The sequence below is a fragment of the Moschus berezovskii genome, chromosome 12 (genome assembly GCF_049115385.1).
Source record: "Moschus berezovskii isolate FMDL1 chromosome 12, NW_MosBer_1.0, whole genome shotgun sequence".
Taxonomy (NCBI): Eukaryota; Metazoa; Chordata; class Mammalia; order Artiodactyla; family Moschidae; genus Moschus; species Moschus berezovskii.
In genome coordinates this window covers 55,686,807-55,706,200 of record NC_142471.1, presented here as the reverse complement: position 1 = coordinate 55,706,200, position 19,394 = coordinate 55,686,807, and the positions used below count along the sequence as shown (strand labels likewise).

Genomic DNA, 19,394 nt, shown 5'->3' with positions numbered 1-19,394 from the left:
TCTGCTGTTTCCTTCTTGAGGGGATCTTCCTGATCCAAAGGTGGAACCTGGGTCTCCTGTGTTACAGGCAGATTCTTTACCACTGAGCCACCTGAGAAGCCCAAGTAGACTTGAAACAAAGTATTCCTCTTACCTCTCAGTTATGTTCCTTCTTCTAGTCAATCTCCTCCCCTAACACACACACACACACACACACACACACACACACAGACATGCAGACGTGCACGTGCACACACACACACACACTCTGGCTGTGGACATTTACACATCTTACTCCTTCCCTTTGGAAAGCCTTATACCTGCTTCCTTCCCTGGCAAATTTTGATGTTTCCATTAGAACTCAAGTAAAATGACCAGTCACACCCTTTTGAAACTTTCTCTGTCCAGTATGCTGGCCTCCTCCCATGCGTTTTTATAGCGCCTTGCCCTTCTCTCTTAGTCCTTAGACACTTACATGCCAGCCGTTGTGCTGAACTGGAAACACCTTAAGGACATGACCCTTTAAATCTCTTTTGTATTCACCTTGTCTGGCATATAGTAGGTTCTCAATACTTGGTGAATGATTTCATGAATTTCATTTCCCCCTAATGAAAAACTTCACTACTTCCAACTGATTTAGCAGATCGTGACCTATTAAGCTTGACACTTCTGATTATCTTATCAAATGACTGAAAATGTAAACATTTAAGATTTCGGTGTAAATACTTGGGCAAGGGCAAAAGTTTAGAGGTCTTAACCTAGTTTTCCTTGCTCATTATAAAACATCTTGATTTCTTCAGGTAGAGAAACTTCCCCAGGTGGGCACTGACATGATAGCACAACAGAGCACTGAATGTCAATTGCAATTCTTTGTTTTTCTTTTTTAATATTTTCAGGTTACAAATGCTGCTGCCAACTCTCTTGGTCAAATGACTCTTCATCTCCAGCCTTTTCTTGTGTGTGGAGGGGATGGATTTACTCAGTCCAACTTTGACGGCTGCATCACTTCTGCCTTATGTGTTCTGGAAGCTTTAAAGAATCATATTTAGTGCTGCCTGTATTCTTATTTTTCACATGTCCTTTGGGGTTTTGTTTTCACAATTTTCTGTCATTGATTATTTTGTTTTCTATTTTGTTGAGAGAAATTACTGGAAAATTGTTCTTTACTGATTATTATTTTTCACGTGGAGTATAAAATCAATTTTATAATTTCAGTAGTTACAACTCCTACAAGAATGAAAATTCCTTGTACTTTATACTTTTCTCCACTTTTCTGAATTGCTGTGTCTACCCATGCCTTGTTGGAGGCAAAGCAGTGCTTAAGAAAAAACAAATAGCCCTCCCCCCAAATTATGTCAAATCCAAGTAACAGTTCATGTTCACAGACCTTTATTGTCCTTTTGAAAATTTCAGTCCCAAATAAAGAATAATCATTATCAAGACATCATGATAAATCTTCAAGTATATCCTTGATTTGATATTTTTGCAAATTGCTGAACTACAAGATTTCTCCAAACTGTGGAAACAAAGGGTAATTTTTGTTTCTCATTTCTCTTCCAAGTTATTAAATGCTCCTGAATTGTAGGTCACATATGTCATCATCTCTAAGAAAGCAGTTTGGAGGGCAACTTGACTGACAAATGTCTCTTCAAATTTTCAGAAAATAACCAGATTCAACTTGACTTTCCAAGTCTTTTTAACCTTAAAAAATCCAGCCTTAATGGGAAAGATAAAAATTAAATAGAAGCTGAGAGAAATCATATTGATCTTTACCTTGTGCTATCTCCTGTGGCTAGTGCTGTTACTTTTATGCCCTCTCCAGTGTGTGCTGTGGCATTTAGACTGTGTCAAGTTTAATGAATTTAATACAAAAAAAATTTACTGAACCAGAAAATAGATGCACTTAAAATAGTTCAATATTTGCCAACTTAGCGGTTCAGCATATCACCCACATGCATCAGTGACAACCCATGACTTGCTGGCTCGAGAGAAATTGATCCCCAGCCTTCTGAACAAGCTACTTGTTGCTAATTTGGAAAGCAAACTGGTGAGTTCCATTTTGTCATTTTGAAAGGAAAGAAATCGTCACAGCCTCTCAGATCATTGCAGTCTCTCAAACTAAGACAAGTTCCACAAAAGACCCCTTAGCTTGGCAGTATTTAAAATCTCACACTGACATGCCCACTATCAGGCATACACATACACAGGCATGGGCAGAACTTGTTTATGTAACTACAAAGTGGGTTTTTTCTATGGACTATTCTTATACATCTCCTACTTGCAATCAACTGATGGAAAACTGAAATGCCTACGTGTGGTTAATGTCACTTATTTTTGAAAATATAGAAAGGAAAGGGAAATTAATGTGATCTCTTTTATGATACAAGGAAAATTATTGAGATTTCTTTCATCATTTTGGCCTATATTTGATGAACATTTGTCTTTATTTTGGTTATACCCTTAAAATACTACCGTATAATATATACCGTACAAATATATTCAATATATTAACTATTTTGCTTTTAACTAATATAATTCTGGAGCCATCTTACTGAAAGCATCCTAAAGCTTTAAAGCAATGTTATATTTGTTTCATGAGTGTATATATTTCAAAAAAGAAAAAATTATTTATAAAGGTGGGATGTGTTGCTTAGAGAAAGTATGCTAAGCCATTACAGACTAGTTATTTTTTATTTAAAATATTTTTTAATGTGAACCATTTTTGAAAGTCTTTATTGAATTTGTCATGATAGTCTTTCTGCTTTATGTTCTGCTTTGTTTTGGCCATGAGGCATGTGGGATCTTAGCTCCCTGATCAGGGATCGAACCCACACCCCCTTCATTGGAAGGCGAAGTCTTAACCACTGGACCACCAGAGAATCCCACTGATGAGTTTTAATATCTGTTCATTCGAAATGTGTTTCCCTAATAATTGTGCATCTGCTTAGAAAAGACTGTAGCAATATGAGAAAAGATATACAACCCTGCTTAGTAGGTAGGTCATTGTTACTTTGCTGATTGAATCATTTGAAAACTCATTTTACATTTTGATCCATCTCTGATAGAAACAGACCAATTCCCTGGTGCTCAAATAAGGAAAGAAAATGTATCAAAAGCTTGTGTTATCTATCTTCATTTACCTCTTCCTCTTTAGAAATTGAAATAGATATGGGACTGTCTTGTGGTAGAAGCCATCCCAGAGGCCATGAGATTCAGATGGCCAGGATGCCCTAAAAGACCCAGGGCAAAGGTAGCCGAGTCCCCTGAGAAATACTGGTCAGTACCTTTTGGAAAAGAGTGTTTGTATGTCGGCTCCGACAGGACCACACAGCCCCACAGTACTTCCAAATAAGAACTTTTATTAATCAAACAAAGTCAAGGAAATCTGCTCTGTTTTGAAAGGAGCATATTCAAGTGAGAAACGGCTTGAGCAGTGGGGTGATTTAATACTTGTTAGCTGATAAATATAGCCTTTGCTGGAATAAAGCTATACGATGCAGGGTTGAAAAGCTTAATTACTAAACTGTCTATGCACGTCTTGCTCAGGCAGTGAGGGTGACAAATTATAGCAGTCGAGTAGTATTTTTCACCTTTGGCATTTCTGAAGGGGAGAAGTATGTCTAAAAACATCGAGAAAGCAGTAATAATCCCAGACCAGATATTACTGAGGGAAAAAAAAGACATATTATTGAGTCACCAAGTCTTCTGTGCAAAATGCCATCAGCCCCACCCCTCCGCCTACTTGGTACCTTGTTAAGTAAAAAGAACAAGGTCAGTTTTACATTTATCTGGTATTTTATTCTCATCCAAGTATGTGTGCATATGTGTGTGTGTGTATATATATATATATGCTTTGTGCTATGCTCAGTCGCTCAGTCATGTCCGACTCTTTTGTGACCCCATTGAGTGTAACCCACCAGGCTTCTCTGTCCATGGGATTTCCCAAGCAAGAATACTGGAGTGGGTTGCCATGTCCTACTCCAAGGGAATCTTCCCGACCCAGGGATAGAGCCCACATCTTTTTTCATCTCCTGCATTGGCAGATGGATTCTTTACCACTGCACCACCTGGGAAGCACAATATATGTAAATTCTGGCATTACTTTTGAAAACTCAGATATTGATTCTCCCATCATCTTGAATAAAAAGCAGCATTGACTGGTTTATATTTTAGAAAAAAGTATATATATATAAAACATATATATGTACATTTCAAGTATATCTGTATATATATGTATCTTTTTCCATCCTCCTAATATCTTGTAAAATAAACAGTGGGGAATTATTATTCACATTTGACAAATGAGGAAACTGAGGCACCGAGCTTGGCCAAACAAGGTCACATCATCAAATGCAGGACAAGAACCCAGGCCTCCCATGACCCATTTCTATTTACGTGGCACCATGCTGCTGCCAGATGAACATGATAATTAAAGCTGAACTGAAATATTGGTTGGAGGTGCAGTCAGCACCATGTGGTCCCCTTATTGATGTTTCATTTCAGAGAGCTAACACTAATCCTGATGTGATGTATACAGGAGCCTAATACAGAATATAGTCTCTGTAGGTACTGACTAAATGATTTATATTCCGTTATTTTCATTTGCTGGTTTATTTCTTTCTTTGGGGGGCACTTGCTGTGAGAAGTGGTTGCATCCTAATGACACTGAATTTCAACCCAGCGGTAGCTGGTTAGCAAACAGGCTCCCTCTGCATCCAGCCTTTCCTTCTGTACTCCTCTTTGTCTCTCCATTCCCTTTGTTTCATTCTGTCCTCTATGACTTTCTCCCCTCCTATTTTTTTTTCCCTCCCGCTTCTTACCTTGGGTCCAATTCTCCATTCTCAGAAATCTGGAATATAAATACAACCACATTATGATTCATAGCTTTTGTAATTTTTTGCTTTAATATAATCTCTTTTTTCTACAATTCAAAGCAGCCAATCCTGCTTTTTATTCAAGCTGATGGGATAGTCATTATCTTGATTTTTCCAAAGTAATGCCAAAATTTAAAACTTTCTGTAGCTTTCAAGGATCTCCTTGCTAATAGCCTAAAATATGGTACCAGGCTCTGTGGTGGACATAATGGAATATGATTCGCCATCTCTTCCTAAGATGCTAGTTAGGGGAAGACAAGTCCCATAGAGTGGGAGGCAGTAATCGCAGACAGTAGATTAGATACTGGGAATCCTAAGAGGAAGAACCATGTTTCCTCTCGAGAGAGAGGGTCTCCAAACAGAAGCAGGAATCCATCAGGAAAACAATTCTGGCAAAATCTCTCTACTCCACACCGTAACTGGGCTGCCCTGGCTGTCTTTAGGAATCCAAACTGTATCAGAGTGGTCGGGAAAGTGAGTGCTTTCTGTGGAGAAGGCTCAGTAAAACACAGAACGTGGTCTCTGGGAAAAGGAAGGAGCCTCAGCCAATCTCAGACTAGCTGGTGCAGGACTGAGTTGCTGTATCCACTCTGGAATGTCCTTGTGTTTCAGCCAGTATCATCTGCCCAGGTAAGCCAGGAACAACAGACAGGAATTATAGTCTACTTTAGAGTTCACATCTGAATCTATCAAATGTGCCTGCTAAGGAGAAAGAATTTCCAAAGAGTGTGTTCATTGAAAGGCACATACAGTTATCCTGGAATGTCTAAGTTAGAGGGCCTTGAAGACCGTTTAGACCAGTTCTTAGCCATCTTGGATTTTGAACCTACTTGAGAAGCTTGGGAGAGCTATGAGATTTTCTCCCAATAACAACAAAAATAAGGATGCACATGGGCAAATAGAATTTGCATACCATCTTAGAACCTACTGGCTAGCTGCTTGTTTTTGTAAATAAAGTTTTATTGGAACACAGCCTGGCCCGCGTGTTTGTGTATCATCTGTGGCTGTTTTTGCATAACAGCAGTAGAGAGGGATGTTTGCCGTAGAGACCATATAGCCTACAAAGTCTAAAATCGTTGCTGTCTGGTCTTTTAAGAAAAAAATGTGCTGACTCCTGTTTTAGGAGGTTACAAACCCTCCAAAATCTATTTTTAAACACTGAAGGGGGAGCTCCATGGATCTCAGATTAATAACCTCTAAATCTGCATCCTATCAATCTATGTAAATACAGGCTTATCTTAGAGGTACACATTTGGTCCACTACTCCTTGATCCCATGCCCCGTCGTAAATCCTTTAAAGCAAGCAGTACTGTTTTGCACATAGCCCCTGGAGTTAAATAGATCTGTTTTAATCCAGACTTTTGCTCCTCATTCTGTGACCTTGCAGTTAAACAGCTACACAACCTCCTTCATCGTTGAAAACTGAGTTAATGGTAGCTGCCTCGTAAGATTGTTAAAAGGCTTAAATATACATAAAACCTTAACAAAGTGCTGGACACAGAGTAAGTGCTCAATAAATAATAGCAATGATGGTGATGATGATGATGAAGGGAATAAGAGTAAGGAAGAAAATGTAAGCCGATCCTGTGCCTCAGAGACCCCTGCAAAGGGCAGTTTCCTCTGCATTTATGTAGGACACTTAGGAGAGTTGATGGTAAGAATTTGTTCATTGACTAAATGCTAATCAAACTCGGAAGTTTAATAGCCCTAGAATCTCAAAACCTTCATGAAACAGTAGGGTCTGCCTGAGACCAGGTGTGGGCCACTTTCTCCTTTCCTGTCATAGCTAATAAGTATATTTTTGGGGAAAAGGGTTTGCTCTAACGTGGTCCTAGGAAAAATACCAGGATAGGTCATGACCAGGAGTAGGGATAATGTAAAATAGAAGTGTTCTCTGCGGTGAATGGTGTCTTCTCCTTAGCACGTATGTGTGCTGAATGCAAAGTATTGCACGCTTGGATTGGATTCTGCTGAAGATTATTTACTTAATCTCTGAAATGCTGTGAAAACTGGGAGTGAGTTATTTCACATTCTTGACATGTTTGGCTAAGTATGCAGATTCATTTCCTGTCCCTGGCTTTCATTTTAAAAAGCTCAACTCCTGGTAAATTCTGTGACATCCTAAACTTACCACTTTCTAGATGTGTAATCTTGGGCCAGTTTCTTATATCTTTGAGCCTCAGGAGCTTCATCTATAAAATGGGGACACTAATTTTTCCTGCCTTAAGGTTAGGGGTTATTTGAGTGTTTTAGAATATAATATGTAACGTGTTTAGCATTGTGCTCTGCACATAGAAAATAATAGCTGTTACTGTGAATCTTACTATTAGTGAAGTATGATTTAGGAAAATAATTCCGTCTCATAACCATCACACTATCTATAGGTAGCTTTAAACCTAGCTAGGAAGCCACTTTATTACCTGTAAAACTCATTGGGGACTGTATTCAAATGCCACCATAGGTTTGGCATCATTTAAACTAGATTTTTGTCAGAAATTCTTGACTCTTGAGTGAATGAGTGAATAAATGCTTTATGGTTTATTGTGCTCCTTAATGTGCTTGCACAGCACACTGTTTTTCCCCAGCCAGTCTAGTCTCCCCACTCTTGTGATACCAACTGGTTCTAACTGGTTCAGTATCTGCTGCTGCTACTGCTGCTAAGTCACTTCAGTCGTGTCCGACTCTGTGCGACCCCAGAGACGGCAGCCCACCAGGCTCCCCCGTCCCTGGGATTCTCCAGGCAAGAACACTGGAGTGGGTTGCCATTTCCTTCTCCAATGCGTGAAAGTGAAAAGTGAAAGTGAAGTCGCTCAGTCATGTCCGACTCTTCGCAACCCCCTGGACCACAGCCCACCAGGCTCCTCCATCCATGGGATTTTCCAGGCAAGAGGACTGGAGTGGGTTACCATTGCCTTCTCCGGGTTCAGTATCTACTTGCCACCAAAACTGGCAAGATCAACACCATCAGGGCCTGGCACATAGGAGGTACTCAGTAAACAGATGTTGATGCAGTGAATAAATACATTCAACTGATGAACATTTCTTAGTCTAATTTCAACAAGTACCGAAGAAAATCATTGCAGAATCATCACCTAGAAGAAAAATGAACCAACCTTATCTTCAGTGTGCTGGGCTCAGATGCTCAGTCATGTCTGACTCTTTGCGACAACATGCACTGTAGCCCACCAGGCTCCTCTGGCTATGGGACTCCCCCAGCAAGAATACGGGAATGGGGTACAATTTCCTCCTCAGGGGATCTTCCCGATCAAACCCACATCTCTAATATCTCCTGTATTGGCAGGCAGATTCTTTACCACTAGTATCACCTGGGAAGCCTTATCTTCGGTAGAGGAGATAATTACAAAAGTACCTACATTCTCCCTATGTGGTCTCTATCCATCAATAGGTGAGTTCAGAAAGTCCCTGCTTTATGCTCCCTCTCACTTTGGGAAGTCCTTATTTGGAGGCGGGGGAATATGGGAGAGCTGCTCTACATTTGAAACTGCCTAATAAACACTTGTATTTCACTTTTCATTTTGCCTAATATATAAAGGTTTCTGCCTATGAAGCCAAACATTTGAGCAAAGCAATGCACCAGACTAAAGAAGCCTGATGAGTCTGTTTTACGTTTCTTATGAGAAACTGAAATCATATATATTGAAAATTATTAAAATTAGACAATTGGATTATCGGAAGAGGGGAATTAACGGAATTTCAATTTAAATCATTCTTAACTAGAAATTCATTTTTGCATCAGTTTCTGCATTTTTGCCTTTCCAGAATACTTGGTTCACTTCTTTTCTCTTTTCAGTGTGTCTGGTGGACAGGGCATATTAAAGTCGGATGAATCTTGCAAAGCCTTGGAATCAGGGTTTCTTTAGAATGTAGTAAACTGCTTCCCTGGTGGCTCAGAGGTTAAAGCGTCTGCCTCCAATGTGGGAGACCCGGGTTCGATCCCTGGGTCGGGAAGATCCCCTGGCGAAGGAAACGGTAACCCACTCCAGTATTCTTGCCTGGAGAATCCCATGGACGGAGAAGCCTGGTAGGTTACAGTCCACAGGGTCGCAAAGAGTCGGACACGACTGAGCGACCGAACGGAACGGACGAACGGAAACTCTATTATAAAGCAGAGACATTACTTTGCCAACAAAGGTCTGTCTAGTCAAGGCTATGGTTTTTCCAGTGGTCATGTATGGATGTGAGAGTTGGACTGTGAAGAAAGCTGATCGCCGAAGAATTGATGCTTTTGAACTGTGGTGCTGGAGAAGACTCTTGAGAGTCCCTTGGACTGCAAGGAGATCCAACCAGTCCATTCTAAAGGAGATCAATCCTGGGTGTTCATTGGAAGGACTGATGCTAAAGCTGAAACTCCAATACTTTGGCCACCTCATGTGACGAGTTGACTCACTGGAAAAGACTCTGATGCTGGGAAGGATTGGAGGTGGGAGGAGAAGGGGACGACAGAGAATGAGATGGCTGGATGGCATCACCGACTCGATGGACATGAGTTGGAGTGAACTCCGGGAGTTGGTGATGGACAGGGAGGCCTGGCGTGCTGTGATTCATGGGGTTGCAGAGAGTTGGACACGACTGAGTGACTGAACTGAACTGACTGAACTGAAACTCTATTGGGAGAGGTTTGTGTGTGTGTGTGTGTGTGTTTTCTTCACTTTGGAATTCCCCAGTACCCAGAACAGTGCTTGTCACAAATTGAGTGACTAATTCAAGAAATTTAGACCATCAGATTTTAGGAAGCTACGTTATATAATTAGAAGATGTAGCAAAAGAAATGAAAAACTTTCAAGTCCAAAAAGATACCAAAAAATGAAAAAGCTTTGAGTCTTACTTATGTAAGTTCCAAAGACAAGAATCATGTCTGAGTTATCTAAAATATATCCCCCAAACCTAGCACAGAGTAGGTCACATAGTAGACCCTGAATAATTTTTTATTGAATGGTTAAGTGATTGCAAAAAAGGAAGCTTATGTGAAAATGAGCGTTAGATTCTAAAAAACCCAAGAGAAAAAATCCTAGAACTATATTGTTTAAAATGAGCCATCTCTGTGTAGCTGGTGTGTTTGTGTATACACACATATGCTAGAGTGGGGAGGGGAGGGCAAGGATGCTTTTCCTGGGCAAACAATCAGCATAGCTCCTGTGGCAGTGTGTTCTGCATTGTGGTTTATCATCTACCAACAATGTGTAATCAGGGTTTATTGGATCACATTTATATTTTCTTGGCATTCTCTTTATTAGAATTGATTTAAAGGTGACAAGCTTTAGATCTAGTGTAGGATCCACTTCTACAAGTCACCAACCTCAAACTCACATAGTATGTTTTAGCCATTAAAATGAGTCTTGTTTATTTACTTTTTGGAAAACAAACTATTTGCTGCTAACCAAAAGATTGTCCAAAAAAAGTGTTAATACAGACGTCATTGTAGAGAAAACAAAAACTGGCAAGTGTCACTTCATTGAGAGAAGTGTATTATCCAGGATGAACAGTTCTGTGACAAATAAGCTCTGTATTAGAGGAAAGAGCTGAAAGAATGTGTCCATAACCAGGAAATCTGTTCATTTAATAAACAATATTAATAATAACCTTATAATCATTTCAATAAATGCTAAATTAATACATATAACATATAAAACCAATGGTAAACTCATAAGAGGGGAAGCTATCTTAGAAGGATAAAGATTATTTTAAAACTATAACAGACATCACAATTAAGAACCAATTGCTAGAATTATCTACACTAAATTGGGAAGACATCAAAGATCCTTGTATCAATGTTTTGAAATTTCTAAGGAATGCATTAAGGCATGGGACATGTTTAAGAGATGTGAACGCTAGAAAAGAAAGGTGAAATGATTACTAATTTCTGTCAATATTATACTTCTTAGAAAACTCAGGTGAACTAACTTTTCAAATTAGTAAGACACTTCTCGTCACTACTAGAGACTACTACTAGTCACTACTTTGAGTATTATAAACATTCAAAGACCAATAATTTTTCTATATGTTAATAATTAATGCAAATATATATTTTTTATTAACAAACAGAATATAAAAACATATTTCCAGGAAGATAAATCTAGAATTTATATAAGGAAATATTTTTAAAATCTTAATATATATTTAAAAAATTGAATAAGTAGAAATATATACCATGTCCCTGTAGGGGAATACTGAATATAATGAATTTTTCCATTTTCCTCTAATTATTCTATAGATTAAACATAATCACAATGGGATTGTGTTCATATGAAACAATAAATCTAACGTTCATCTGGAAAAAATTAATAGATGAAAGTAAGTAGTAAGTTTATGAGCAAGCAGGCCATAAGTATTGAACTTATCAGCTATTAAGACATATTACAGAATTAGGTAAATAAAACAATTCACTAATGATCCTAGAATTGACATGAATGAATGGAAATAATGGCTATAAATGCACTTAACGTAGTAAAGGAAACATTACAAAGCTATCGAGAAAGGAAGACATATGCTGCAACATGGATGAGCCTTGAAGATGTCCTGCTAACTGAAATAAGCCAGTCACGAAAGGACAAATAGTGTATGACTCCACCTACGTGAGGTTCCTAGAGTAGTCAAATTCACAGAGACAGAAAGTAGTACAGTAGTTGCCAGGGGCTGGAGGAAGTGGGGAATGGGGAGTTAGTGTTTGATGGTACAGATGAAAAAGTTCTGAAGATGGATGGTGATGATGGTTGCAGGATAATGTGAACATATTTAATGCCACAGAACTGTACACTTGAAAATGGTAAATTTTATGTTGTGTATATTTTACCACAATTTTTAAAGAAGAAGAAGAAGTTGATATTTCTTACATTTAAAAATAGGAGTAGGAAAATAAAAATAGGAGTAGGAGAGCATTTACAAACCTATAAGAGAAGCATGAGGCCCCTTCTCTCCAGCAGAAAAATAGATCGAGTCTATTTATCCCCCCTTAACAGCCTATTTAACAGAAAAGGCAAAAAAATGGGAGAAAATACACATACATATGAACATTTTTCACTTGGTAAGTAATCAAAATACAAACCTATGTGTATATATATATATATATGGGCTTCTCTGGTGGTTCAGATGATAAAGAACCTGCCTGCAATGTGGGAGACCTGGGTTTGATCTCTGGGTCAGGAAGGTCCCCTGGAGAAAGACATGGCAACCCGCTCCAGTATTCTTGCCTCCAGAATCCCATGGACAGAGGAGCCTAGTGGGCTACAATCCATAGGGTCACAAAGAGTCAGACACAACTGAAGCAACTTAGCATGCACATACACATATATAAGTATACACGTATATATGTGTGTGTAGGGTTTCCCAGGTAGCGTTAATGATAAAAAACCTGCCAGCCAATGCAGGAGACATAAGAGACACATATTCTATCCCTAGGTCAGGAAGATCCGTGGAGGAGGAAATGGCAACCCTCTCCAGTACTCTTGCCAGGAGACTCCCATGGACAGAGAAGCCTGGAGGGCTATAGTCCATAGGGTCGCAGAGAGTCGGACACGACTGAAGCGACTGAGCACACACGCACACACGCATGCATGTCTATGTGTCTGTTCACGTTTGCCTTATGAATAAACAAAGGAATATAGGTTAGAAACCATAGCAAAATGCAATTTTTCATCTATCAAATTGATGATTGACATGAGTTTGAGTGAACTCTGGGAGTTGGTGATGGACAGGGAGGCCTGGCAAGCTGTGATTCATGGGATCGCAAAGAGTCGGACACGACTGAGCGAATGAACTGAACTGAACTGAACTGAAAAGGAGAAAGAAATGGCAACCCACTCCAGTATTCTTGCCTGGAGAAGCCCATGAACAGAGGAGCCTGGCAGTCTACCATCCGTAGGGTCACAGAGAGTCGGACATGACTGAAGCAACTTAGCACAACTTCTTAAAAGAAATCAAAACTGTTAGAACTTAAAATTTTCACAACCTCTCTGAAAAGTAAGTTGGCACTATGTATCACATTTTTGAACATGTTTTTTTGACTTGATAATTACACTTCTAGGAATCTGTCTTAAAGGAACAATCCAGGATTCAGATAATAATTTATATTGTTGTATGTTTATTTAAGTATTAGTTATTATGATAGTGAAAAACTGTAAACAACCTAAATAAACACTAATAGGAAATGGCTGAATAAATTCCAAAAGATTGAAACAGTGGAATTTAATGCAGTCATTTAAAAATGTGCTCTTCAAGCATACTTGCCCATCTGGAATAATTCTATGTTACAACATTAAGAGAGATCACCCCAAATATGTAACAATAAACTCAGAATGTATTATGGTCTTCATTCTATTAAAAGGTGAATGTCATGTGCATTTCTGCAGATGCTGATTGCAGCCATGAAATTAAAAGACGCTTACTCCTTGGAAGGAAAGTTATGACCAACCTTGATAGTATATTAAAAAGCAGAGACATTACTTTGCCAACAAAGGTCCGTCTAGTCAAGGCTATGGTTTTTCCAGTGGTCATGTCTGGGTGTGAGAGTTGGACTGTGAAGAAGGCTGATCGCCGAAGAATTGATGCTTTTGAACTGTGGTGCTGGAGAAGACTCTTGAGAGTCCCTTGGACTGCAAGGAGATCCAACCAGTCCATTCTAAAGGAGATCAATCCTGGGTGTTCATTGGAAGGACTGATGCTAAAGCTGAAACTCCAATACTTTGGCCACCTCATGCGACGAGTTGATTCACTGGAAAAGACTCTGATGCTGGGAAAGGTTGGGGGCAGGAGGAGATGGGGATGACAGAGAATGAGATGGCTGGATGGCATCACCGACTCTGTAGACATGAGTTTGAGTGAACTCCGGGAGTTGGTGATGGACAGGGAGGCCTGGCATGCTGTGATTCATGGGGTCGCGGAGAGTCAGACACAACTGAGCAACTGAACTGAACTGAACTGATAAAAATATACTAAAATCTTAAAGTTCTGACGGTGGTGGGATTTTTGACTTTTGACTTTTTCTGAAGGTGGTGAGATTTATACTTTTTCAGTATTTTACAAGGAATAGACAGGCTGCCAATTGACCTTGTTTTAAGGTGCTCCAGAGGGCAGAACCAAGACCAGTAGCATTAGGAAAGCAACTGGAACTAATATGAGAAAGAAATTTCTAAGAAGAACTTTCCAATGTGCAGCAGAACTCTGGGGGCTTCTCTCTGCTTTCCTGGGACATGTGGTCACCAACTAGAGTATTCCACCAACTAGAGAGGTCACAGGAACTGTGCTGCCCAACCCCAGCTGAGCCATAGCACCTGGGGGAGGGCAAGAGAGGTGGGGATTGAGGTGATAGAATGCAGATTCCTGGGTCACGCATACTCATCTATCTGAGCTGAACGTCCAGGACTGAGGTCTGGAAATTTGCATTTTCGTTAAATTTCTCCAGAGATTCAGAGGCAGTCAGATAATTTCTGCATTGGAGAAGCCACAGATTGGAAGATTTAAGGTTGCTTCCCATGTGGAGACTCAAAGCAAGCCTGAGACTCCAAAGTCTGGAGATTTTCTGACTACTGACCGTATAAAACCAAGGAAATGCAGATGTAGAGAACGGACTTGTGGACACAGTGGGAGAAGAAAGTGGGACGAACTGAAAGAGTAGTACTGACATACATACACTACCATGTGTAAAATAGATAGCTAGTGGCAAGGTGCTGTATAACACAGGGAGCTCAGTGTTCCATGATGACCTAAAGGGGAGGGGGAGGGGGCTGGATGGAGGCTCAAGAGGGAGATGATATTTATATTTACAGGTGATTCACATTGTTGTACAGCAGAAACCAACACAACATTGTAAAGAAGTTATCCTCCAATTAAAAGTAAAACCAAGGAGAGTAGTATAGATAAAAAGGGAAATATGCTGGATGGGGCTGAAAGGGCAAACGGAGTCACCTGATGGTTCAGCACTGCCCAGTGTTTAATAATTTAGGCATTTAACCTCTGGTCTTGGGGCCCCTCACCTTGTAACCTGAGTGAGACAATTTTCTCATTCTTAGAAAAATGCATGCTGAAGTATTTGGTAGCGTGAAAATCGCTCAGTTGAGTCCAACTCTTTGCCACCCCATGAACTATACAGTTCATGCAATTCTCCAGGCCAGAATACTGGAGTGGGTAGCTGTTCCCTTGTCCAGGGGATATTCTCAACCCAGGAACGGAATCCAGGTCTCCCACATTGCAGGCGGATTCTTTACCAGCTGAGCCACAGGGAAGCTCAGTAGTAATTTAGTAATAAAGGGGCATTTTTTGTCGACAACTTTCAAATAGTTTAGAAGAAAAAAAAATAGATAAGGAGATGAGAAAATGCTAATGTAGCTAAGCTAGAAATTTAAGTAAAAGATAAATGGACATCTTTGTCCTATTTTTTAATCTTTTATGTAAGCTTGAAATTTTATTAAAATAAAATGCTACCCCATCAAAAAAGACAATTTAGACAAAACAAACATAATGGTAATCCCTAGTCCACTTGAATCTAAATCACCAAGCATGCTTTTTGATTCATTCATTTATTCAACCAACATGGATCAAAGGCTTATTCTGTACCAGGCTCTCCATTCGAAACACTTGGGATGTATCAGAGATCCAGCACTTTTCTGCCCACACACTGGTCACAGTAGAGTTTGGTTAACATAAAATGAAGATTCGGGGGACCTCAAGACTGAGTGCATTAGAATCTCTGAAGCAGGTACCAGGGATCCATAGTGTATAAAATTTCCTGCAATGTTGCTTATATACATTAATGCAGAGCTATTTTTCAAAATATGGACTTTGATCCATAGTGGTTTATAATAGCAATTTAGTGAGAAAAGAATTTTTTTGCATTAAAATAACAGAAAAAGAGGAAAAAGAAAATAAGAATGCTGACACATGGTAAGAGTCACTATTATTTTATAAAACTTTGGTTTCCATGTCCTTGAGTTACTAAGTAAACTAGGTTTCATGTAGAAAACCACTGCTAGAAAATATGATATGTAAACTATATCACTTCTTTTTTCCTCTCTAGCCCCTGTACCCAACGGTTCTCCCTTAGTCCAGATTGAGGGCTGTTGAGAGCCTGGGGCACATTCACAGCCTTGAGAAGCAACAGGCTGTTCCAGGAATTTGACTCACTGGCCACATCCCTGGTGTGACGGCACTTCCTTTTCCTTCTGCGTAGGGCCCAGAGCCGCATTGTCCCACAGATGGCAATGTCTCCAGCACGTCACCTCACCTCTTTCGAAGGACCCGACAGAGCCTGGCACGCTGTCTATCCTGGCACTTGTGGGCAGAGATAGAGCCACCACAAGAAAGGAACTTCTGAGACTGAAAACTTCCACCTCCCTGGATGCTTTTTTGAGGAAGCAAGCACACAGGACACAGCACAGCCCCTTTTCCAGGCCACAGTGCTGGGTGTTTAATTCAGGCTCCTCATGTCTGGTTGAAATCCTATGTAGCCCATACTTTCTGACCCAGATGAGACAGAACGGTTGTATTAAATCAAAATGAAACAGGATGGGGTTAACAAACCCACATGAAATGCACTGAGGACTCCTCTCGGGGAGCCCAAGGGCCTGCTGAACTGACCAGACCAGGGACGTTCCTGTGGTTGACTTTGAGCTGGCCACGCAAGTTTTGTTGTCACTAGGAAGAGAAATCCACAGGCCAGTTCAGCAGAAATGGTCCCCTGGCTCCAGGGAGGGCAGCCATAGGTGAGTCATCAGCAGTTCAGAGGCATGAGAAAGGCCGCTTTTGTCTCTGTCTCATGGCAAGAGGAGTCTCTCTTAAGGAACTGAAAATGGAATTACTCAAACTAAAATCTGCTAACCTCACCAGGACGATTCCTTTCCTGACCCGAGTATGCAAACCCCCCCAAAATGAATGTGGCTCATCAGAAAAGGGCAAAGTGAGATACTCTCAGATGTATTTAGTGACATGTTCACAGCATTAGAAGCCAACCCTTCCCCACCTCAAACCAAAGCACTGAAATGCTTGATTCTGTGCATTTGTGGTAGAAATGTCCTCTATCAAAGGCAGACTCTAGTACCGCAAGCCAAAGATAAATAACAGAGGAAATCATTGAGACCATGACCTCTTGATGACCCCCTGGAGCTAAATCTTTGCTAGACCTCAGAATATGAAACAGGCCACCAAGCCCGCCAGCAGCAGTTTGTGTATGAACAGCCTGGAAGCCATCTCCGCCTGCAGAAGACTGGCTCTCTAGAAGTTTGAGAAGAGAAATCCCAAAGGAATTTCTTGTTCTATTCCCTGAAGCAAGGGTTTGCTGTTTAGGTGAAGAACCCTCTTCTGAGAAATGAGCTCATTCCTGGGCCTCTGCCAGGGTTGGCCAGAAAAGGTATTTGCCTGGGAGTTGGGATGGTGTCTATCTCCTGTTCAATATGAGATATTCAGTTCTGTTCAGTTCAGTTCAGTCGCTCAGTCGTGTCCAACTCTCCGCGACCCCATGAATCACAGCACGCCAGGCCTCCCTATCCATCACCAACTCCTGGAGTACACTCAAACTCATGTCCACAGAGTCGGTGATGCCATCCAGCCATCTCATTCTCCGTCGTCCCCTTCTCCTCCCGCCCCCAACCTTTCCCAGCATCAGAGTCTTTTCCAGTGAATCAACTCGTCGCATGAGGTGGCCAAAGTATTGGAGTTTCAGCTTTAGCATCAGTCCTTCCAATGAACACCCAGGATTGATCTCCTCTAGAATGGACTGGTTGGATCTATAGTATTTGAAAAATGTGTTCTCTCACTAACTAGCAAATAAAATGAACCTCGGGATCTTACAAGGGCCTTCTTCCCTCTGCTGATTTCAGTGACAGATGCAGATCATCAAACATTACGGAGTGTTTGCTAACTGATGAGGATTGTGCAAAGTTCTCCAGGAATCCTGAGCAGAACCAGACTCAAGTTGCTCCTGTGAGGAAGCACTATGGTGTCCCCTCTTGAGACAGTGTCACAGCACAGGAAAGAAACTCCTGGCTACCACTTCCGGTTTAGAAACCCTGGAGGCACAAGACAGGAGCTGAGACTGAAGGAAGCCAGTATTTAACAGTCAGGGTGTGGCCTCGAGCTGCTCTTGGACTGTCTGGCTTGATGACTGAGGCAAAGTCAGCTAATCTTCAGAATAAAAAGTATGGAGAGACGCTGGAAGACAAACCTGACCCTCGGTCCAATAGGAAGGAGACCTTGATGGGAGGAGGGATTCAAATGATCAAACAAATTGGCATCTGTTGGCTCTAAGAATCACCAAGCAGCACAGAGGTCAATTGATAGAGATTATACATGTAGACATGGATGTCATTGGGTGTTTTGGTTTTTACCCCTTTCTCTTCTTGTCAAAGAGGTCCTCTCTCCCCCAAAACCTAAAATAGCCCCAAGGTGTAGAAGACTTATGGGTCCTCTTCTCAGAATATAAAGGATTTGGGTGAGATAAGTGGATTTGCAAGTATGCCTCAGTCACGGAAGTTTTAATTCAGACCAAATTGCCTTGTAAATAAATGAATCACATACAAGGAAAGCAGCCCTTCAGGTTGAAGCAGGACTCCCACTGTGTTCCTCTGTGTGCTCCATCCCTCAGTCATGTCTGACTCTTTGTGACCCCATGGACTGTAGCCCTCCAGGCTCCTCTGTCTGTGGAATTCTCCAGGCAAGAATACTGGCGTGGGTTGCCAGTTCCTCCTCCAGGGAGTCTTTCCGACCAGGGATCAAGCCCACATTCTCTTGAGTCTCCTGCATTGGCAGGTGGATTCTTTACCACTAGCACTATCCTGAGAAGCCCCTGAGTTCCTCTGAGGGGTCCTCAAAGTACAGTTTAAACCAAGACTAAGAAGAACTTCTCAGATCCTTGCTGCCCAATTCTGGAACTTCATGAGCCTGTGTCCCCTCAGAATTCATGACTTCTGTCCTTGACTTATCATGCGGCAGTCATCCAAATAAATTGTCTAAACCTTGTGAAACCCAAGTGTCCTACTTCACCATGTCTAATCTCTAGGAGTGAGCTAGCCCAGGCTTTGGTTTGATGATGGGTGAGAATAACCACTCAGAGCTAGTTAATGTCACTGTCACTTTGGTTTTCTGCCACTACATCAAATAAGCAATGAAAAAATAGGAAGATAGGGGAGGAAAAAAAGACAGCCAATAAACTTCTCTTGTGCTCGGGACCTTAGTTTAGTATACTAATCCTATCCACACATAAAGAACCAGCTCTCAGGGATTCTGTTGTCAATACTCTTTTGTTCAGAGAACTGCCAATTCACACCCACTCCTTGTGAATGCTAAACCAGAGTCTTGTTCACGAAAACATTTTATTCAATCTCATGGTTACAAAATACTTTTTAAAGTTGCCAAAGAAGTCTGATAGATGTGATTCCCCTGGATTTTGCATTATATTGCTTCTTCTCCCAAAGAAGATACCCCTCCCAGCATTTCACTGATCTTTTATTATAGACTCCAACAATTTGCTGACTTCAGGGAACATATGTCAATTGTCTCCCTAGTATCTACTGCCTTTCTTTCCACAGACTTCTT

At 40.8% G+C, this 19,394-nt stretch overlaps 1 protein-coding gene across 4 annotated transcripts in view; it reads left to right on the top strand.

Annotated features, from left to right (window-relative positions):
• Nucleotides 1–19,118, top strand: part of RNLS (renalase, FAD dependent amine oxidase) — a 311,458-nt gene extending 292,340 nt beyond the window's left edge. For 2 of the 4 annotated variants that reach the window (XM_055425151.2, XM_088842124.1), the window contains exon 7: nucleotides 876–8,548. In XM_055425151.2, coding sequence (XP_055281126.1) covers nucleotides 876–1,028 — 153 coding nt within the window. In that variant the 3' untranslated portion in view covers nucleotides 1,029–8,548. Of the gene's footprint in view, nucleotides 1–875; nucleotides 8,549–16,035 lie in introns of those variants that run through there. The other 2 variants (XR_008685782.2, XM_055425152.2) reach the window with 2 other exon arrangements.
• The last annotated feature ends 276 nt before the right edge of the window (nucleotides 19,119–19,394 follow it).